Raw genomic sequence first — 22,124 nt, 5'->3', positions numbered from 1 at the left:
GTGTCGTGTATCATTTTGAGCTCATCATTAACTATATACAATTTTGCAGCGTATTCCCATAGGATTGAAGTGCCAATTTCGTTGAATCGTAAGCGTAAACATTTTGGGTCAAAAACAGCCAAGAAATCAAACATGTGTTTGCGGGTTGAGCATCTTTTCTCATCATTCATGCGGTCTGTGATGCTGCTGTCTGCGCCGTAGTCTCTGCCGTAGCCACCACTGCAGCCGCTGTGGTTGTTGCGATCACGGCGGCGGCGGCGGCGGCCTCGGCTCTCTGCTGCCGTATAGCGGTACTGCTGATCTTGGAGTCAAAGTTCTCGGCGGCAGCGGTTGCTTCCCTTCCGGACGCCGACTCGTCGGCCGCAGCGGCCATCTCGGCCACGGCCTCGTCCGCACTCAGCACGTCCACCACAAACGTCTCCAGCGGTAGCCAGCCCCGCGCTGCGCGCTTCTCGTTGACGGCCCGGCCGCCCGACCGCGTCTCGCCCGACACCACGAGGCTCGTAATGTCCTGCCGTTCCACCGTCGGCCCAAACGCGTCGTGGATGCGCACACACTGCACGACAATGGACTCGTTGCGGAAGGTGGCCGTGAAGGTGCCGTCCTTTTCGTCGATCTCGGGCCCAATCTTCTCCTCCCAGCCGTCGCGTGACAGGTTCAAGACGGTCGCCAAGAAGTTGATGACGTTGCGCGCGCGCTCGTCCCACGGCTGCACGTACTCGGCGAACTTTTTGTTCTTGAGCAGCTCGTCGCCCGTGACGCCGATGATGTACTCGCACGGTCCGCTCGACATGGGCAGCGGAACGTCCAGCAGCAGCGCGCCGGCCGTCAAGAGCAGCTTGTGCCCCGGGTGCAGGTAGTCAAACGTCCCGCCGAGGCACACCGTCTTGTGCAGGGGCGTGGGGATGTGGATAATGTGCGACGGTGTGATGGTGCCCGACGTGAGGCCGGACGACGTCCCCGTCCTCGCCGTGGTGGCGCCAACACGCAGCGTCAGGCCGCCGTCCACCGGAACAACCTGGTCGTCGGTCGTCTTGTGCACCAGCTGCGCAAACTTGAGGTACTGGTTGCTCAAGTGCAGGCCGGCCTCGCTTTGCGGGTAGAAAATCTTGTTCCAGGGGTGATACGCCGAGGCGAACGAGGGCAGGTCCACGAGCACCGTGTTGTTCGGCTCAATGATGGGCATGTACTCGGGGAACCGCCGCTCGCGGTCGTGGTCCAGCAGCACCACGCGCGTGTCCACCGAGCCAGGCCCGCCGTCGACGTCGGTTCCAATGCGCAGCTTCTCGCACAGCACGGCCACGATTGTGTACAGGCCGGCCAGAAGCGACTGGGCATCCGGCCAGGCGAACCGCTTGCTGTCTTGCGAGGGCCCGCCCACGAACGGAAAGGCGACGGCGACGATGAGCGTGGTCGCCCGGGCGGCGCTCTTGGTCTTGGCCAGGGCCATCTCGAGCGGCGGCCGATACGCGGCGCCCAGAGCAGCCTGGCTGGCCGGCTCGGGTGGCGACGGCAGTAGCAGCAGCGACGGAAGGTTGCTGTGCGCCATGGCGGCGGTACTTTGTTGCACTGTGTCGAGGCAACGATGAAATGTCAATGACGAGGGTATATGACAAGTGACGATGCACTACTGAAAACAGTCCAAACTCTAGCAAGTCGGAGAGCAATGGAATGAGCGACTGCCAAGGGTCAAATCGTGGCAGAGTGTGCAGTGCACGCGCCACAATAGCCACCGACGGTATGCAGTGGCTGCTCAGCGCTTGTTTGGATGTCCTTTCTTGTCGTTTCTTGGCTGCTTTGCCCTTCTGACATCTCGTCTCGCGTTGCTGCGGGATGAGGCGTGATGCTTCGGGATGTCTGACCTCGCGCTGCTTGCTCGTCGATGATCGACAACGGAGGTCGGACTGAGTGGGTACGCAACGGTGTCTATGACGGGGTTAGCTTGCACTCCGTCTGTTGTTAGTTGGATATAGTCGTTGGATTGGCTGCATTTGGTTGGCTCGATTTGCGTTTTGGAGGCGTCAGCCCACGCAACAACAGGTCACTGCTGGTATGTTGCAGGTGGAAACCAGAAACGCAAGATCTGATCGACTCGCATTTCTCAGACTGGATGTATTTCGTGTGTTCAGAAATGCTCCTCGCCTCTTCCTTTCTATCCCTTGGTTATATGAGTAGAGACTGCCTGAGGCAGAAGTAGTTCGCTTCACACGTGACCATGGGCGCTGGCAAATATAACTGATTTGATTCGCTGGAGCCGATATCACGTGTGGGTCAAGATTGACACGTCCGGCCCGACATTGGTTCCGAAGATTCCCGCGAGCAGGAGCACTTCGTACCTGCCCCCTCAGCACTACAGAGCCTAGAGCCAGGAGCATAGCGGTTTTTTCGAGCACCGCCAAAAGTGACTACCTCGCCTCTTTGGTTTCTCCTCGTCTTCGGCAAAGCAGAGGCATCTGAGCATCCACCATCCCTTCACGGCTCCGTCCCCTTTGCCAACGACGCAACACCACACCGTCCCCGCGCTGCAGTCATTCAATTGACCGCCTTGCATACCATCTCCGCTCATTCGTTGTTGTTTGACACTTTCCGACGCCTCAATCCGGCTCACCGACACCGGAAAAGCGAAAAACCCTCATCACCTCACGTCTACCCCCATCGACTCCGACAGCACGCACGGTCTGACCATTGACGGCAAAACGGCGTCTCCGAGTTCATTCGTTCTGATACGGCTTCGACACACACATACATAGACGATGTCGTTCGCAGCCGGCGCGGCCAAGCGCGCCGTCGCTTCCACAGCTTCTACAACAGCACGGCGGACGTTTGCCAGCACGGCGCGGCGACCGGGCGGCCACGGCTCGCAGTACGACCCGCCGGGCGGGTGGCTGTTTGGCGTCAAGCCGGGCGAGAAGTACAAGAACGAGGGGTGGGAGAAGCCCATGTTCTGGGGCTTCTGCGGTAGCCTGCTGGTGTTTGCATGCATCGTGCCCTTCAAGCCGGACACCTCGTATGTCTCCCGGCCCACGATACGTCCGCGAATGCGAGTGCCACGCTAACCCTTTTGCTAGGATACAAACCTGGGCGCTCGAGGAGGCGCGGCGGCGGTTAGAGGCCGAGGGCATCCTGCAGGATCCGTTCCCGCGGGCCAAGTAAAGCCTGTAAAGAGGAACGGTGAAGAAGGACGTGTCACCGCCCGGGGCGCCTGTGAATCGCGAGGCGGTTACGCTGCGGCTCGCGGCCGTGACCGATAATCAAACAACAAAACAAAGACTTTAGAACCTGCTTTTCGTTTTCCACACCTACCAACCATTTTAGAGGAGGACAATAGGGCCATTGGAACAGGACAGGCAAAGGGCTGGGGGAAAGACGACGAATGAGATTAGATTTGCTCTTACCGGATCTTGCTCTCTTTCTCTTTCTCTCTCTCTACCTCTCTCTTCCCTCGGAGGCATCTTTGCATATATATGCGTTGTTTCTTTCTTTTGTTATTTCCTGCCGGAAAGAGACGTGGCCATCGACAGTGAATGGCTGCCAACGTGTGTATATTTGACGTTTCATGTTGTCTTTTATCATCTCATTTACATTTCGCTTTAACACCATCGCCATCGACGTCAACTGTGCGCGCTGTGCATTGTCAGCCGTGTTTATATCTCCATGCTCTCTCGCCGATGTAGTCACAATTGGGTGAGACACGACCGTGCTTATGCCGTGTCACTCCATGTCTCCGCGGTGGGCTGTTCTGTTGTGTCGATTACACCATTTAAAACAGTCGTCACCCACGGAGACTTGTCTTTACATTCATCATGTACTATACTTTCATTCTCTATCAACGTGGCTGTGAACGCTATAAAATGATCATCCCAACGCATCGCATCGCCACCAACCAGGCTCGCACTACTCGCAAAGATAGCTCCACTCGTGCTCCTCCTCGCCGTACTGGATGCCCTCGATCCAGTTCTTCATGCGCGTGGTCACGGCGCCCGACTCCTCGTGGTCCTTGAGGCCGCAGTCGACCAGCTGGCCGTGCCAGCTGATGGACCGCACGGGGCTCACAATGGCCGCCGTGCCCGCGCCAAAGGCCTCAATCAGGCGGCCCTCGGCCGACGCCGTCGCCAGCTCCTGCATCGTGTACTTGCGCTCCGAGACGGTCCAGCCCTCGGGCTGCAGGCGCTCGCGCGCCAGCGCCAGCACCGAGTCGCGCGTCACGCCCTCCAGGATGGTGCCGTCCAGCGGCGCCGTCACGAGCTCCTTGGCGCCCGTCTCCTTGTTGCGCAGCGCCACGAAAAAGTTCATGGTGCCGACCTCGGTGACGTACTCCTCCTCGCCAAACAGCCACAGGTTCTGCTGGAAGCCGCGGCTCATGGCCTCGCGCTGCGGCACAATGCACGGCGCGTAGTTGGCGCCCAGCTTCTTGTCGCCGACGCCGCCGGGCCACGCGCGCACGGCATAGTCGGTCGCCTCGAGCGAGATGGCCTTGAAGCCCGTCGGGTAGTAGGGCCCGACGGGCGAGGCAATCACGTAGAGCAGGGCGGAGCCGGGCGGGCCGACACCGAGCGTCTTCTGCGTGCCGATCATGGTCGGGCGCAGGTACAGCGAGTAGCCGCGCGCGGCCGGGATGAAGCGCGACTCCAGCTTGGCGTAGCGGGCAATCAGCTCGATCAGCGCCGTCGGCGAGAAGGTGGGCAGGGCGATGCGCGCGGCCGACTTGTTGAAGCGCTCCATGTTCTTGTCCGGCCGGAAGAGGCGGACGCGGCCCTGGCTGTCCTTGTAGGCCTTCATGCCCTCGAAGCACTCAAAGGCGTAGTGGAACACACACGTGGCCGGGTCGAGCGACAGGTTCTGGTACGGCGTGATCTGCGGCGCCAGCCAGCCGTCGTCCTTGTTCCACTCCATCGTGAGCATGTGGTCGGAAAAGGCACGACCGAACACGAGGTCCTCGGGCTTTTCGAGCTGACCAGGCGTCGTGGTCTCGGTGATGGTAAGGCTGGCCGGGTCCACATCTTGCGGCTGCGACGTCGAGGCTGCGGACGGCTTGAAGCCGTACTGTCTCTGCTGAAGGAGAAGTGGAAGTGGCCGGGCGGCGGTGCGGGAGAGTAATGGCCGAGCCGAGGACGACGAGGCGGCAGAGATGGACGCCGAGGCGAAGCCAAGCCGGCGAAGTGCTGGACGCATCATTGTGAATGTAAAGAGAATGGAGGAGAGGAGATGGCAAGAGGGGAGATGGTCTGAAAGAGTCCGGAGCGTCTGAGGTCCTGGGAGCTGGGAGAGAGGGTCGGGAGACGAAACAAATGTGAGAGACGACGTGGGGAAGATAATATACGGAAAAGAAAAAAAAAAAGAAAAAAAGAAAAAAAAAAAAAAACGAAAGTAGAGCAGCCAAGAAACTCGGTCTAAGAATGAGTCGACTGCAATTGATCCGCAACAAGCCGTCTGAGACCGAAGGCACGAGCAAGAGATACCAGATGGAGGGGGAGTCAGAGGCGGCCTGGCGTTCGGAGCAACATATCTCGCCCCGAATGTCTGTGTGCGGCTTTCGCGCTCGCTCTTCTCACGCCTTTCGATTCTTCCCCACCGTTGGAGCGGCCATCGGAGCCTGATCGGAGTCATACAGGGGACCAGTGCCGCCGGTTCAGGGCAGTCAGGGGTCTAGGCGCCTGTCGGACTTATGGTCACGTGTGTCATCACGTGGGACTCAACAGGCGGCACGGCGAGACACGGCAAGGCGCATCAAGCACTGCTCATAGCGAAGAAAGGATGGACTTGGAGCTGATAGCGTTATCCTTGCGGATTTATGAAGGTCTGCTTTATATTCTTCGTTCTCTCGTTCCAGACAACTGTGCACATTCAATGCCAACGCTGTCGACGGCCTAGACACGCACCCAAATTAGGTAGCAGCGTTTCTGCCATGCTCCTTCCCTAATTCGACCCACTAGCACGTTCGCACCTTACGCTTTCGTCCCGTCTCCAGATCCACAGTTTCATCAGCTTCTCCAACCTCAACGTTGCTCTTTGAACTTTTGCATTTTCGACGCGTAACCTCACGCCTCGAGCTCCCCCGACACATACTCCGCCGTGCCGTCGCAAGCCTTCGTACATTCATTCTCCCAGTGGCCCTCCGTCGTCCTCGAACAACAATTGCCTCTCCCGTCGCGCTCCACACAGCCCAGCCTAACCCCTGTCCTGCATATCATCCGAGCTTCGATCGACATTTCGACATTTCGACGTTCGTCTTCGATTGCCGTCGTCGGACCACAACGACGGCCGCACTCTCGCTCGCAAGCTGCCCTGATTGATCCAGATCATCGCACACGATACGCTCTCGACACTTCCAGCTCCTCCTCCATCGGCCCCCGTCATGACGGGCCCGCACGTCGACCGCGCCGTATCATAACATCTCTGCTCTGACCGCATCCGCTTCTTTAGTAGACGACTCACATAGACACACGAACACGCAAAACACACTCGCAGCCGCAATGTTCACCTCGGCCTTCAAGTCGATCTCGTCGACAATCAACAGCGGCTATACCGTCGCTGCCACGCCCACTTCGGCCGCCGGCCCGTGGAAGATCTACGATGCCAAGAAAAAGTCAACTGGCAAGGCCTACTCGGTCTTTGTCTTTGACCGCAAGTCTCTCGACGCACACGCCAGCTCGCTTGGCCGCTCGGGGGCCGCCGCTTTCAAGAAGGCGGCCGACGAGGTGGTCGAGCGACTGAAACGGGAAGCGTCTTCGCTGGCGCGTTTACGGCACCCGAGCATCCTGGAGCTGGTCGAGCCCGTCGAGGACACGCGCGGCGGCGGGCTGCAGTTCGCCACCGAGGCCGTGACAGCGTCGCTCACCAGCCTGCTGCAAGAAAAGGACGAGCAGGAGGGCGCACACGGCAGCAGCGGGCGGTCCCGCGCCAGCCGGTACGTCACAGAAGACGCCGACGGCGTGCGGCGGCGGCGGGAAATCGAAATTGACGAGCTCGAGATCCAAAAGGGCCTGCTGCAGCTGGGCAAGGCACTCGAATTCTTGCACGAAAACGCCGGGCTCGTGCACGGCAACCTGACACCCGACGCCGTGCTGGTCAACGCCAAGTCGGACTGGAAGATCAGCGGGCTGGCGTTTTGCGGGCCGGCCGAGATTGGCGCCGCAGGGCCGTCGGCGTCGTTTCCGCCCGTCAGCGTGCACGAGATCCTCAACATGGATGCTCGGCTGCCCAAGTCGGTCCAGCTGAACCTCGACTACGCATCGCCCGACCTCGTGCTCGACAACAACCTGACGCCCTCGGCCGACATGTTCTCGCTGGGCCTGTTGTGCGTCGCGCTCTACAACTCGCCGCACCGTTCACCCATCGAGGCGCACGCGAGTGTCTCCTCGTACAAGCGCGCCTTCGCGTCCGCGGGCGGTGTGCCCTCCAATACCAACAACTACCTGTCGTCACGACCGCTGCCACGCGAGCTGGCTGTGCACGTGCTGCCGCGCCTGATTGCACGGCGACCCGCGCAGCGTCTCACGGCAAAGGAGTTCCAGACGAGCGAGTACTTTGACAACATCCTGGTGTCGACCATTCGGTTCCTGGACGCCTTTCCGGCCAAGACGCACGGTGAAAAGTCGTCGTTTATGCGCGGGCTCAACAAGGTGCTGCCGTCGTTCCCCAAGTCGGTCATGGAAAAGAAGGTGCTGCCTGCCCTGCTCGACGAGATGAAGGACCGCGAGCTGGCGCCACAGATTTTGCAGAATGTGTTTAGGATTGTGGAGCTGCTGCCGTCGGCCAAGCGCGTCTTTTCCGACCGCGTGCTGCCGTGTCTCAAGGAGCACTTTTTGGTGCCTGGAGCGGCGGCGGCCGCCGCCGCCGGCGGCAACGCCAACCACAAGAACACAGCGCAAGAGCGCGACCCGTCGCGCGATGCAAGCCTCATGGTCGTGCTGGACCGGCTGGCGATCATCACAGACAACACGACCGGCAAGGAATTCAAAGACGACGTCTTGCCCATCGTTGCGACGGCGCTCGACTCGCCCACGCCGGCGGTTGTTGACGCGGCGCTGCGCAGTGTGCCGGCCATGCTCCCCGTGCTTGACTTTAGCACGATCAAGCACGAGCTGTTCCCCGTCGTGGCTGCCATCTTTAGCAAGACGAGCAGCCTGGCTATTAAAATCCGCGGTCTGCAGGCATTTGTCATTCTGTGTGGCGGTTCGCCCGACAGCACAGAGCTGGGCGGCGGCGACGGCCTCGACGGGCTGAGCGGCAGCGAGCCCAAGCGCGGCACGTCCACGTCGACGGCGCTCGACAAGTACACCATGCAGGAAAAGATTGTGCCACTGATCAAGGGCATCAAGACCAAAGAGCCGGCCGTGATGATGGAGGCTCTGAACGTCTTGCGTGTCGTTGGGGGCATCGTCGACGCCGACTTTGTCGCGTTTGAGCTTTTGCCTGTGCTGTGGACCATGAGCCTGGGCCCGCTCCTGAACCTGAAGCAGTTCCAGGCGTTTATGAAGCTGATCAAGACGCTGTCGTCACGCGTCGAGGACGAGCAGGTGCGCAAGCTGCAGGAACTGTCAGGCGTCGACGCGGCTGCCGCCCACTCCTCTTTGAACGGCAACGCTGCCCTCATGGACGAGTTCTCGTCGTTTGGTGCCGGGATCGGCGGTTCCGCCTTTGACGTCGGCGGCGGCGGCGGCGGCGATGTGGAAGACGACTTTGAGCGGCTGGTCAAGGGCAAGACAGGTGGCCTGGTTGGCGATGCCTTGATGGACGGCGGCTGGGACGCGGCACCAGCAGCGAGCGCCAGACGACCGTCGCCGAACCTCGGCGGTAACCGAAGCACGACACCACGGGCCACTGCGTCGGCCGCTGCCTCCACAGCACCCGCGTTTTCGTGGTCCACACCCACGCCGACGCCGACAACCGCACAAGCACCACCAGCCCCAAAACCACAACAGCAGCCGGCGTTCCGCACCGTGACGCCGGACCTCAATAGCTTTGCTGCCATGACGCCCTCGTCGACACAGTTCTCGAAAGCGCTGCCGGCCCGGCCCTTGAACCCAACCACGACCTCGGCCGGCAGCACGGCCATCAACAGTGCACCCGCATGGTCGGCCATGACGCCGTCGCTGCCCGCCACGACATCACCTCCTGCTACGACGAGCGGCATCAGCTGGGGCGCCGGCAGCGGCAGCATGAACAGTGGCAACGCATGGAGCTCACCCGCGGCGACGACCTCGTCCAGCTTCTCCCTGTCGCCACCGCCCGGGACGGGTGCATCGTCTGCAGCGGCCAAGCCGCCGAGCTCCGGATTTAGTCTGCCGCCACCACCAGGCATGGGCTCGATGGCATCCATGACACCGACCACGACGACCGCGTCGACGCCCAACTACACGCCCAACTACAACCGTCCGGGCCTGGGTAGCATGAACTCGATGGGGTCTATGAACACCACGGGCAGCATGGGTAGTATGAACAGCATGATGTCGTCAAATACCAAGAACGGGGTAGGGATGGGGATGAACTCCATGAACTCCATGGCCAATGCCAACAGCAGCAACAACACAAATGGCATGATGGCGACGCAGCCAGGCAAGACGGGCCTCGACAAGTACGAGAGTTTGCTGTAGGGTAGGGACATTGGGACAGTACGTTTGGGTTATAGACTTTGCATATTCGCAAGCGTTGTCAAGCGTTGTCAAGCGTTTTTGCTTCACACACAATTTGCAGTCCTATTCACAATCGTGGCATCATCGTTTACACGGCATCGTCGCACCATCGTCACCGCTTGTCACAGTTTGCAAGAATGTAACCACAACTGATTCCCGACCGATCAGGCAAGATGCAAAACGATCTCATGTCACGGTCGGGCGCCCAGCAACGGGTAGAAGGCTCCTCGTTCTCAAAACGAGAATGGATGAGGAATAAGGTCTGATCTGCGCCAGCCGTCGGAAGAGTCAACTTTTTGTGAAGAACAAAAGCACTCCCCCTTTGTGAGGGTTGTCCCCAGTCGGCCGAAGCCGGTGGGGGACGCTGGCGGTATTGCAGCAAGAAGCAAAACCAACAAGGAACTCGGCCACTCCCAACGACGCGCGAGACAAGGGCAGGATACCAAGTCGAGGGCGAGACCGCAGAGAGATGAGCGTAACGAGAGACCGACCGAAACCAGGCAAAATGAAAAAGGAACACCAGAAGGAAAACCAGACCACACTCTCTTGGCAAAACAGGGGAAGCCTTGTTCCCCCGCGACAGAAGACAATTGGATCTGACGCGGGCCGAAAGCAATGGATGGGCGAGCAGATAGCATCCTGACATCCTGGCATCGGCTGTCACTCCGCGAGTCTCCGTATGACCAATTTTGCGTCGTCATTCGCGTATTGTCTCGTGGTCGTTTGTCTTCTCTTTTACTGCCCGGCTCGGTTTGCGGTCGTCCAAATAAAACATTGCTTGTCGAAGGCACGCTTTTGTCTCGCTTAGGTGTCACGGGGTTGAAGGTAAACTCGGGTTGTCATTTTTGGTGATGGTTTTGCGTTTCTTGCCGTGAGGGAGAAAAAATAGGAAGAAGAAAGAAAGGAAGGAAAAGAGTGAAATTTTGAAGGTTCCATTGGGACTGCTTTTGCTGGAAAATGAGTGGGGTCACGATTTAAAGCTAGGGAAGGAGCTACCGTAGTTCACCGCCTGCCAAAACTGAGACGGCCAACAGCATGCAAATAACTCGCACAATCAACTCGACGAATACGTCTTTTATTCACTCCAAATAAGCTTACTGCGTCTCGCGAATTGCCTTCTTGTCATGTCACACTCGCGGATATCCTTGCTATTGTACGAATGTATGTTGTACGAAGTATTTGCTACCATCCGTAGTTGCTTCTGTTTGCGGCTCTTTCCGAAACGGGAAGGCCACCAGAACACAGCGTCAAGACGAGGCAGGAGGCGCTGACCTCAGGTCACTAGCAGGGCACCACGCCCTAAAAGACGGACCACTCAGGACCCAGAACTCAGGGGCTACTGGCACGCAGAGCGACTTGTTTAGGAAGGAGTGGCTTCAGGGGGTAAGTAGGCAAGAGCGGCCTGTAAAGAATAGGGGCTGATGGCAATTGCTTCGAAACACATTCGCGCCGTGTCTGCAGACCAAGACATAAAAGTTGAAACGCACTACCACCCAAGACAGAGGCCAGCGCCGGCCTATGGGAGGCCGCATACACGCAAAAGACACACAAACGCCTCCCTCCATTCACCCCCTGCGCAAAGCTTGTTCCTGCAGGGCTGGTTGGTCGACGATGATCGACAAGGAACCAGACAGCGGAGAATGGTGAGCGATGGAGAAGCGATGTTTGTGGGGAGACGAGCGACGGCCTGTGAATGGGCAGTGGGACGACAGGGCAGAAGAGACGGCGGCGCAACGACTGACCTGTCAATTCGACGGACAATACGAGCAGCGTCCTTTGTCTGGCCCGTCTCTACCCCATCTCGTCTCTTGCTGTCCGCATCGTTTTGTTGTCTGGCACAGGTCTCGCAGAGTCGGTGAGCTTTGGCGCCGCCTGGTTTCCTTGGTTTCTTGGAGCTATTATGGTCTCGTCAGCTCCTCAGTTTCGTCCATCTTCCTTGGATTCTTAACACAAACAACGGACGGCAGAGAGAAGAGCAAGGAAACAAAAGAAACAAGAAACACAAGAAACAAAAGCAGGACAGCGCAAAGAGAGGCGGCACAAAATGGCACGGGTGACCAGGCCGGTGCCAAAACGGGTAATACGGGGGCGTCCATTCAGCTGTCTGGCCAGTCATGCATTGAGGACTCCATTTGCTGCGGACAATCTGGCCAGGGGTGAGGACGTCCTCGCAGAAAAGCCTGCAAGTCTATGCAAGGCACACCAGAGAAACAAAGGAACATAGGCAGGAGAGAGGAGGACACGACACTGGCGATCCCTACCGGGGAAAAGACAAAGAATGGCGACAAAAGAACAGACGACAGGGGCACGTCCTTTTTGTTTCGTTTCGCCTTGAATGGCCGTACGCTCTCGTCCTCTTATTCTCGGCCGTCTGCTCTTCTTTGCGTATTTTCTTTCTTTTCTTCTCTCTTTACTCTCTTCTGTCGCCAGCTCGGTCATCTTCTTTGTGCATTCTACTTCTCATTCACTTTATTCAACGCTGGTCTCGTGCCGTCTTCCCTTCATTTTTGTTTGATACAACACTTGGTTCACCAGCTTGACGCAACAATAGGTTCTTTGCCCGTCGTTGCACCTTTTTCACTCTTTGCTTCACTGCTCGAATTTTCGCTGGTCGTCCTATCAATTCATTATTCACTGGTCTTCCTATTTGCTGGCCACTTTGCCACTGACAGACAGAAAGAACAAACATCACGAACACCCATCTTTGTTCACCATCACCTTAGCATCCCATATTTACGACCTACGACCGTGCGACCTACATCACATCTTTCCCGAACGCGGAAACGCATTTTGATACCCAGTCTCGATTCTTACATCTTTTCGCGCTTGGCCCATCTGTCATCTTTCACTTTGCCTCGCCTCATCTGATCTCACATTCTACAGCCACGCAAATATGATCGTCTCACGCCTTACCGTCTTCGCGGCGTTCTGCGCCGGCCTTGTTGCTGCTCTTCCCACCCCCGACCCCGGTGTGCACAGCTTCATCCGGCGCGATGCCACTGCCGCCTCCATCGTCGGCTCCGTCATGCCCAAGTCGTTGTCGTGCGCCAACGCCGACTATTCGGACCAGTGCGCCACCAACGTCCAAGCCGCGCCGTACTTTATCAGTGCCATGGTCAAGTGGGGCATCACCACCGCCCCCGAAATTGCCGCCGTCCTTGCCCTCGTCGCCGTGGAGTCGGGTGAGCTCCGCTACCGTCACTCCGAGTTCCCCAAGGTCGCGGGCAAAGGCACCAGCAACATGCAGTCCCCTGCCTACAATGCCAAGTACGCCGCCGCGATCCCCGAGCTGGCATCGGGCGTGGCCGCGGCCAACGGTGACCCAGACGCCGTCCTGGCTCTCCTGACCGTCGACGACTACAACTTCGGCTCCGGCGCCTGGTTTCTGTCGAGCCAGTGCGCCGGCATCCGCAGCCAGCTGCAGACAAACACGGACGACGGCTTCGTTGCTTACATGGGCTGTGTGGGTGCCCCCATGACGAGCGAACGCCTGGATTACTGGCACACTGCACAGAAAGCGTTTGGCTTATAGGAGGCGGTAAAGAGATTGCACTGCTTTAGACAGTTGCCATTATTTTCATTCTGTTGTATTTTTATACCTATTTCACTTCTACACTTTTTCACTTCTTCCACACCTGACGGTGTATTTGTCTCATTTATTTTCCCCCCTTTGCTACAAAGCCAAGTTTATTTCTAGAAAAGCGCACTTGAAATTACAAAACATATCAAAACGTATCAAAAGAAAATACGAATTGCATTAAACTTTGCAGAGACGCTTCTCTACCCTGAACTTGACTTGTATTCCTTGTAAATAAGCAGTGGCACACAATATTTGTCTTCCTTTAATGGCCGATGAGCCCATTCAAACAACCGCCCTTGCTCTTTGATACCAACCACTGCATATCCCCTTGTTGCCTCTCCTCTATATCGCAAAACGTTCACGCAAATCCTGAACCTTCAGTATCGTAATACTGCCTAGGCCGTCGCTGGGTCGCAGCGACCCCATTCCGGTTGGCAGGCCACAATGGCAGGACAAAACTGGTCGCCCGTGCCGCAGAAGCCAAACTGCGAACAGCACTCCCCAAACGTCGAGCCCTTGCACGTCTTGCCATTGCCACACGAGCCGTCGGTCGTCACCGACACGCCGGGCGGCAGGGCCGCAGCAGACGTCGACGAGGCCGGTGGCGCGGCGGCCGCAGAGCTTGTGGCGCTTGTGGCGCTGGGCTTGGGCGTGGCCGAGGCGCTCGTCGTCGGCCTGCCCGCGACGCTGCTTGCGGACGAGACCGGCGGCGCGACGCCGCCAAAGCACAGTCCAAACTTGGACTGGCAGCCCGTGCCGCAGAAGTCGATGCCGTCGCCGCAGTAGAAGAACTGGCTGCAGCACGACCCGTGTCCCGAACCCGCGCAAGTCGTGCTGTTGCCGCACATGCCGTTGGTACTGGGCACCAGTGTGCCGGGCGGCACGGGCGACGTCGAGGCCGGTGGCGGCGGCTTCGCACTGGTCGACGGCGGCGGGCTGGCCGGGGTCGTCGTCGTCTTGGGTGGCGGAGGAGCCGCACTCGTGGTCGTCACGGGCGGCGGAGATGCCGCACTCGTGGTCGTCACAGGCGGCGGGGATGCCGGCTTTGTGGTCGTCACAGGCGGTGGAGCGGCCGTGGCCGACTGCGAGGCACCGAGGCACGAGCCAAAGGCGGACTGGCAGAGTGCAATCGGGTTGCAGAACTCGCCACCCACACCACAGTAGCCCCACTGCGAGCAGCACTGGCCTGTCGGGCACTTGGCGTTGCCGCCGTCGGCACCACAGCGGCCCGCGGCGGCCTGGCGGCCCTCGAGAACCGAAGCGGCATCCGGCTGGCCGGCGTCATGACGCTGGAACATGCCACCAACTGCTCCATCGAGCATCATGTTGGAGCCATAGCTGCCGTACACCGTGCCAGAAAGTGCCAGGGTGGCACCGAGAGTGAATGAGGTCCACCGCATCGTGATGGTGGTTTTAAAGGAATGGCAGACGTTCCGGTAACAAAAGACGGTGGATTCAAGAGCAGAGTCCAGAGCAGAGTCCAGAGGAAAGTCCACTCAAAAAATAAAGGAAAGAAAGAAAAAACAACAACACTTGATCCGCACTGATACCAAACTGCAGATCAAGGCAGCACAACTAGTTGATGCTAGCAGGCAAGGAGAGATGCAGAAAAGACTGGATGCAACGGGAATTTTAAACCGAAGCGACGGGACGAGGCAAAGAATCACAGAATTAAAGTACACAGAAGAAGAGTGAGAGAGGCCGGGGGGATCAGGAGAGGATGAGGAAAAAGAAAGGGAAGAGGCAGGGGACAGAATAAAAACACCAAAAGAAAGACAGGGTGGGAGAAAGCATGCCGAGTCTATCGGCATGATGTCAGCCAGATGAAGACGTCTACAGCCTAGTTATCACTGGGCCAAAGTATTGTAGATGAGCTGCTTTCTTGCTTGCCTGGCCCCTGTCACCAGCACCCCCTCTCCATTCCCTCGGCTGCATGTTCAAGTATACAATGGATTAAAAAAGAAAGAGAAAGAGACCGCTGTGCAGGGGCACGTTAATTGACGTCGTTGGCCGAGAGAACCCGCGGCCAACTGCGTCGAACTTAGAAGCACGGAGCCAACAATTCTCATATTGGGCCCAAGACGGAACAATTGAGGGGGGCAGGAAGGAACCAAGACGTCAATAAGTGATAGATTGCCGAGATAAATATACCGCTGGGCTAGGGCAGAAAGTGAGTGGAATAGAGGGAGTGTTAAAGAATGACAGAGCAGGAGCAACATACCGAAACAGGAGAAGGCTAAAAGCCTCCATGCCCTCCATTCCGGTACGTGCTTGGTGGGAGGAGCGTTTTCGATTTCTGTTTGCACGTTGCACGAATGCAAATCATAAAAGAGAAAGTTGTCGAATTTGGGGAGGCAAACAAAGCAATCACACACCGTATTTGAAAGCTCTAGCCAGCACGGTGAGCAGGCTTCCATTGTACATGCAGTTGGATAACAACGACACCGATTGTGAAAGGGGTGTGCCACGAAGGAGGCCTTGGAGGGTGGCCTGCCTGCATACGGACTGGCAACCTGGCCTGCCGCTACCAGACAGGCGGTTACCTCGTCTCGATTGTGGTGGGAAAAGGCTGTATCTACTAGCAGCAGCGACAAGGGTATGTCCAGAAGCGTGAAGAGGTAGACATGGCATTAGTATCGCTTCTTGCTATTCGCATTGGACTTGCTCGTGATGGTCAAGGGAGGAAATGGAACTTACTTGCACTGGAAGAAACGGCTTCTTTGTGATTTTCTGCTTGGTGCTGGCACTGAACAAGCAGACGACATCGTTCGGGATGTGTATTCTGCCGACACGGAATTGATGCCCTCTCGGCTAGATGATCTTTGTGCCACACCATGTCCTCTTGCTGCACCCCTCGGTTGAGATTGCGTAGCTGTGGGGTTAATCTCTCTCGATCATTATGACCTGAACTGGGGAAGTATTTGTTAGTGGAACGGAAATCCGGGAGTTACAAAAGAGATCTTTGCCTAGTGCACCGTGCACGGAGGAGAACGATGGAGCCTTTGGATATTAATAGGAGCAGGCAAATTGCCAAAACCAGCACAATGTCCTTTGACTCTCTGCCGATCATTGCTTGCTCCGTTGGCATTTCGGTTCAGGTCGCACTTCCACGTGAGTAGGTAGTAGTCGTCGATCGTCGACAATATTTTTCGCTGATGGTCCATGCTAAGCATTGACCAAGATGCGGACAAATGGGTACCGGAATATTTTGCTCGGATATGATAGCACACGTGTAGTAATATTGCGGATTATTTCCTCGATTGTCCATCTCTGGCGGAACAATGAGAAAAGACGGGTAGAAAGTAAAGCAAAGTTATGCACTGCGGAGAGAGGCGGTTGGATTTGGGATTGCCTGGGGAGAAATAACAAATATCTGGAAAGGTCTGGGACCGATCACCTTGTCTGGCTAAGGCCTTGGTCTTGACGTCGTATCGACGACTCTTTGCTAATATTCCCTGAAAAGCAAGGAGAGCAGGCTCTTGCGAGCGGATCTGACGGTGAATGTTCCGATAGATATTGAAACCACAAATTGGACAAAATGGGATGACAGAAAGGGGAAGCGGGTAAGTGTAGCCTACCATATGCGGCGAGGTCAACGGCTGAGGCGAGGGGAAAGGTAGAAAGCTAGGCGGACTGGTAGCTGCCGAGCCGCGGAAATGTGGGTTTTTTTCCCGAGAGATGAGACCAACAATGACAGAACAAATGCCTTGTGTCGTCGAGTAATGATTTTGGGATTCGCAGCAGAATTGCCAGATGACCCATCCTTGGCACAGGACACGCATATGATGAAGAAGGTCGAGATGCTTTGCTGCAAACATCATCTTGTGCGTCTCGCTCGCAGGTGAGCTATATATAAAAGTAGAGGATGAGCTAGATTGTGAGAGTCGGGCCCAAGACTCGGATCGAAGACGACAGTGAATAAAGTGTGGACATGGGACTGGTATCGGCTGTGAGCAGCTTATAAACTGAATTGAGTTGAGAATGTAAGGCTATTTCGTCGTGGTGGGCTGTTGTTTTATTGCCCACCGTGCAATCCTCGTAACAAATAACCCATTGACTCATACATAACAATCCAAGAGTTCCCAATAATACACTGGGGGTGATGTCCAAAAAAAAAAAAGCAAACGTGAAATATAAATGATCCCAAAGCCAAACTTGTGCCACTTGGCATACCGTCCGGTGCAAGTGTCTTTTTTGTATCTCGCAAGGTCAACCAGACCAATGTAGTTCAATCCAAGACCCAAAATTAAATATCAAGCCCATTGGGCCAATACAGACATAACAAACAAACCTACAGCCATGGGCTCTAGAGCACTTGTGACCCTACCCATGCTGTCTGTAGCCCGGCATTCGCCATAGCCCCCAGTCAAAGAATGCTCTCACGTAGACGGACCGGAGCCCGGCATGTCGGTGCCGCTGTAGTTAAAGGTGTTTCCGGTGCCGTCGCTAGCCACGTTCGTTCCAAGAGGCTGATCCGTGCTGCTGAAGAACTGGAAGGTCTGGTCGCCAGCGGCAAATGGACCGCTCTGTGCGTATGATTGAAGTGTATCCTATCATGAAGTTAGTGACGATGGCCAAGAAAGTAACAGCTGGGGCAGGCAACAAGGTATTCTGATTTAATCAAGTCTTGCTTACCCAGTCAAAGTTGGTCGTAAAGTCCATGGCGTCATCCATAATGTTTGGCACACCACTGCCCATCGCCTGGCTGAACATGTTAAAGCCAGCCATGGAGCTCATCATGTCTCCATTCAGATCGGTCGCGGTCAAGCCACCATCGATGGCTGCCGAGAGCGTCGGGTCAATGGTGTTGAACGCCGTTCCACCAGGCGCTGGCATCGAACCAAACATGGAATTGGTGGCAGCCGTGTTGATAGCAGCCGTATTGGCAGCGGTGGATGGGGAGGTCGTCGTAGACGCACTCTCGAAACCGGGAATCGTCCCAGACATCATGTTCAGCGGGGCCATCATGTCAGTCTGGTCCATGACCGGATCGGTGAGGGGGGTGTCGACCTGTACGGAGTTGTCGGACGGAGTGGACTTGGTGGCCGAAGGGGGATCGACGGAGCAGACGCCGGACGTCACAAATGCTTCTGTAGGACGCGGGCCTGTCGTTGGCGTCGTTCCAATCTTCTCCAAGACGATGCGGATGATGTTGTAGGCTTTGTAGGCCTCCATCGAGCCATCGGCCAGAGGCCGCCAAATTTCTTTGGTCGAGGTGAGCATGTTAATCATGTCGGCGCGCTGTTCGCGCGTCCAGAAACCGTCTTCTTCTTGGCCGTCCTTGCTGGCCAGGTTGTCGTAACGAACCTCCAGTGCTACAAGCATAGCTGGCAACAGGAAGTCCTTGGTCGCAATGGACGCGACATACCACTTGATAGACCGCAGCCGTCCGTTGGCCTGCGACTCCTTGTTGAGTGTTTGCAGGTGGTGCAGTGTTTCCATCGAGGCTTCGATCGCGCTCCGTCTCGAGTGGGCATACCGTGGATTCTGTCTCGCCCGAGATAGGTATTTGCGATGCAGCAGACACATGATCTTCTGGTACAGACTATCAATGTTGAACCGAGCAATGATGAGAGTCAGAGGGTCTTGCGAGCCCTCCAGGGGCTGCAGCTTGAGGTGAGAGGGAATCTCTTCCTTGATCTCACGGAGGCGGGCGTCGTACCGGAGAATTTCTTCGTACGGAACGGGCTTGCCAACGCGCGTCGTTGCCTGGAGAATGTTACCCAGCTCCAGACACAGCTTGACCTTGGCAATCATGTAGGCAATGGGTGTGGGCTCCGAGTTGGGTCGGGAAGGTGGGAGCACTTTGGTGTTAGGACCAAACTCCTCGTCGAAAATGTTCAGTGGGAGCTGCGTGTCACAATCGTGATCGTAGATCATGTTGGGCAGCGACACTTGGTGGGAGAACATAACGTCGCACATCCGCACCAGGGCCCATGTCCTTCTGCGCATTTCGGCTTGGAAGGGCGTAATGGATGGGAACCATTTGGCGTCCCGGTGGTATCCCATGCGGAAAGCCACTCTCGTAATCAGAGAGCCGATCAGCCAGAGGCCGAGATCAGCGTCCCAGCGGGAGGAGTACTCGCCGAACACATAGAGAATCATGGTCTCTACCGTATACTCGACAGGCTTGGTGTAGTCCGCCGTCGTAAGACACTGGACCGTGCGCACACGGAACAGCGAGGCGAGCTCCATAGCGTGGCCCTTCCACTCAGGTGGCTCGTCGCCCACCTTGTGGTAGCTCAGCATGGCCAGGCACATGACTGAATATAATAGGCCGAGCCACATGATTGGCGTTTTTGAGGGATTCTGCCAGTGGCTGCGTAGCTGTGCATTGAAAGTAGGCGCGTGGATGATGTTCACGGCGTTGTCCATCGAGTTGAAGTAACGGCCGCAGAGGGTGAGAACGGTCGATTTTGGGGGTAGCTCTGCGCGGAGATCACCCTCCGTCGTTGCCTCAGCTCCAAGTAAGAATGTCGGTGCTTCTCTGGCGGTGGCGGGTTTGCTCTGGAGCACCCGCTCGTAGCTCTTCTCGAGATCTTTGCGGTGCATGACAAAGTAGTTCTTTACCTCAGCAATGTCGGACAGAATCGTGTGCCAGTGCTCCTGGCCGATGTACATGGACTTGCCACGATCTGTGTCGACCTTCAGGACACCAAGCGAGGTCGCCAGGCCATCGTCCACGTCGCTCTCATCGTCCATATCGTCTTGTGGCTGGCTGCTGCCCGTGTCCTTGGGTGCTGATGATATGCTGTCGGTGCGTGATACTGAGTTCGCAGCGCTGACACCTGGGACAATGCTAGCTGCAGATGCGGCAGTCGCTGCGTCCACTCCGTTTCCAGTGTGCATCAAAGACAAGACTAAATTTTCTAGTCTGTCAATGCGGTTCTGCATGTCGTCCGGGCTTGCTGATGCAGCCTGATTCTTCTTGCGATTCACGGGCGCCGCGTAAGTGCATGTCGACGCGCTGTCGCCATCGCGCTTAACGCAATTGCTGCACGGGTGACCTCTATCACACTTCCTACACTAGCTGTTAGTCTTTCCGGCACATCGGCTATGCCACACACGATAAACTGGAAAAAAAAATATAATTACAATCTAAGAATCTGGTCAGCATTGATTCAGTCAATATGAACAGCAACACCAAAAAATAAAAATAGAAAAGCAAGACAAATCAAGCACATGGGTACATACTTCTTGGTTCGGCACGGGTAGCAGCTCAGGGGTACCCGATTTCTCTTGCGCACAACCCGGAACTGCTCTTCGGGTGACCGACCGCTCGACGAAGGGGTCGACTGAGAGGTGGGAGACATGATTGTCGGGTTGGCGGTGCGTCTGGTGTGGTGGAAATATCGTCAAGGCGCGAGGAATTTGTTATGCGGAAAGGATTCTACCTCCACTTGATGCGGTGTGACGGTCTCTCGTTTCTCATGCAACGAGGTCTGCTCTGCGATATTTCTTGGAAAAGATTGCAAAGCCAAACCAGGCGGGCTTGCCACGGGGCAGGCAGACGCGAGAGAGCTCTGCCTTGGACTGAAGAAACTAGGCGAGCTCGCTTCCCAGAGCACGCCCAGCGACACCAAAGGTATTTCGAGTACTGCGTATAGGTCGTTCGTCGTCGTCCCGGACAATTTCCCTATCGACAGCAGTCTTGATTACGCGCAAGGATTTGCGCGACGAATCAGTCCGGGTATGCAGCGAAATGGAAGCGTAACGGCGAAGGGTCGAAGTGTTAAGAATTGAGAAAGGCGATGTACTTGGGTCAAAACGCACGATGCGAAGAACAAAGAAGTCGTGAAGACGAGAGAAAGTTAACTTGGCCAAACGTGGAGAGTTTGAACAGCTTATGAAACGTCAGGGCCAAACCCCGCGCTCACGAAGATGCGATGCAAACGATGCAACGATGCGCAATTGACTGCGCGTGCAAAGGCAGGATGGAGAATGCGAAGAATACGAAAAAAGTCCAAGAAAATACAAATATTTCTAAGAAAAGAGGAATGCGGAATGTAGGGTGCGAAATGCTGAGGAGGGAGGATGCCGACAATGCTGATGGGGTTCAGAAGAAATCGGAGGTCGTTGGTTTTAGCGGTGGTCGTAGCGAGGAAGGCGCGGTAGAGGCGGGTCGAAGAATCGACAAAGGAAACAGTTCGATTGACGGAAGACGATGGAAAACGAGGAAGGAGAGTTGGTGAAAAGGCGAAAGAATTGGAAAGAACCAAAAAGGGCAAGAACAAGAAGGAATTTTCCTGATCTGGCGGTGGCAGCTGCGATCGTCTCGCCTTCTCTCTTCCTTCGTCTCGACGGGCATACGACGTCAAAGGGTCGGACTTAACTGGAGACAAGAGAAGGAAGCGACAGAATGGCACTAACAACAACTAGAAAATGAACGACAGCCTGGAAGCGCCCAGATAATTAGGTCATGCTGTGCTGACTGGCCGTCTTATCTTGGGCGTTCCTTCCCTCGCATCACACAGCCATCGACACGCGTAAAGTCCTACGGGGTGGCATGGTAGGTGGCAGGTGCGAACAGTGGGAATGCACCACTTCCTCGGCCGAGGATTTGGCAGAAAGGGGGCTTGCACAGAAGCCGCGACCGCTACCACCGACGCACTGTTAAACCAAGATACTGCGATGCACCGTGACAAGGTAAGCACGACCCAGGTAGCCAGCGCTCTTGGCTCGCCAGGCATCCAGGCCCACGTTGCCCTTTCAGACCAAAATAGGAAGTCTGTCTTTGGTGTCGACGGTGGGCGGTGGTGGTGGGGAATGGAAGGAGCGGCTCAGTGGGCATCCCCGTGTTACAGGTCACAGCAAAGCTTAAAAACAGGGTTATGACGTTGGCACAGGCCCAGTCGGCGCTTTTTTGGGCCGTTTTTGGCCGTTTTTTGGCTGTTTTGCAGTGTTAATAA

At 56.4% G+C, this 22,124-nt stretch overlaps 7 protein-coding genes across 7 annotated transcripts; 2 read left to right on the top strand and 5 right to left on the bottom strand.

The window, feature by feature from the left end:
• Positions 1 to 166: 166 nt before the first annotated feature.
• SPBR_00627 (pantetheine-phosphate adenylyltransferase family protein) lies at positions 167 to 1,549 on the bottom strand (the record flags this gene model as incomplete). The annotated part of the gene is made up of 1 exon (XM_040758946.1): positions 167 to 1,549. One exon carries the CDS (start codon positions 1,547 to 1,549, stop codon positions 167 to 169), a length of 1,383 nt encoding a protein of 460 aa, XP_040618276.1.
• A 1,204-nt stretch (positions 1,550 to 2,753) lies between these two features.
• On the top strand, positions 2,754 to 3,153 carry SPBR_01113 (NADH:ubiquinone oxidoreductase 11.6kD subunit; the record flags this gene model as incomplete). The annotated part of the gene is made up of 2 exons (XM_040759431.1): positions 2,754 to 3,007; positions 3,069 to 3,153. The coding sequence occupies 2 exons, from the start codon at positions 2,754 to 2,756 to the stop codon at positions 3,151 to 3,153; spliced, it is 339 nt and encodes a 112-aa protein (XP_040618275.1).
• Positions 3,154 to 3,894: 741 nt separating this feature from the next.
• Positions 3,895 to 5,175, bottom strand: SPBR_00671 (branched-chain amino acid aminotransferase; the record flags this gene model as incomplete). The annotated part of the gene is made up of 1 exon (XM_040758990.1): positions 3,895 to 5,175. The coding sequence occupies one exon, from the start codon at positions 5,173 to 5,175 to the stop codon at positions 3,895 to 3,897; it is 1,281 nt and encodes a 426-aa protein (XP_040618274.1).
• A 2,236-nt stretch (positions 5,176 to 7,411) lies between these two features.
• On the bottom strand, positions 7,412 to 9,541 carry SPBR_00315 (uncharacterized protein; the record flags this gene model as incomplete). The annotated part of the gene is made up of 2 exons (XM_040758634.1): positions 7,412 to 9,355; positions 9,464 to 9,541. 2 exons carry the CDS (start codon positions 9,539 to 9,541, stop codon positions 7,412 to 7,414), a joined length of 2,022 nt encoding a protein of 673 aa, XP_040618273.1.
• A 2,987-nt stretch (positions 9,542 to 12,528) lies between these two features.
• SPBR_01018 (uncharacterized protein) lies at positions 12,529 to 13,167 on the top strand (the record flags this gene model as incomplete). Its single annotated transcript, XM_040759337.1, has 1 exon — positions 12,529 to 13,167. One exon carries the CDS (start codon positions 12,529 to 12,531, stop codon positions 13,165 to 13,167), a length of 639 nt encoding a protein of 212 aa, XP_040618272.1.
• Positions 13,168 to 13,610: 443 nt separating this feature from the next.
• Positions 13,611 to 14,615, bottom strand: SPBR_00834 (uncharacterized protein; the record flags this gene model as incomplete). The annotated part of the gene is made up of 1 exon (XM_040759153.1): positions 13,611 to 14,615. The coding sequence occupies one exon, from the start codon at positions 14,613 to 14,615 to the stop codon at positions 13,611 to 13,613; it is 1,005 nt and encodes a 334-aa protein (XP_040618271.1).
• Positions 14,616 to 17,594: 2,979 nt separating this feature from the next.
• SPBR_00159 (C6 transcription factor) lies at positions 17,595 to 20,528 on the bottom strand (the record flags this gene model as incomplete). Its single annotated transcript, XM_040758479.1, has 3 exons — positions 17,595 to 17,741; positions 17,851 to 20,236; positions 20,410 to 20,528. The coding sequence occupies 3 exons, from the start codon at positions 20,526 to 20,528 to the stop codon at positions 17,595 to 17,597; spliced, it is 2,652 nt and encodes an 883-aa protein (XP_040618270.1).
• Between the last annotated feature and the right edge of the window lie 1,596 nt (positions 20,529 to 22,124).

This window comes from Sporothrix brasiliensis (assembly GCF_000820605.1).
Source record: "Sporothrix brasiliensis 5110 chromosome Unknown Cont19, whole genome shotgun sequence".
Lineage (NCBI taxonomy): Eukaryota > Fungi > Ascomycota > Sordariomycetes > Ophiostomatales > Ophiostomataceae > Sporothrix > Sporothrix brasiliensis.
The sequence above is the reverse complement of the archived record's forward strand: the minus strand, read 5'-3'. Positions and strand labels throughout refer to the sequence as shown.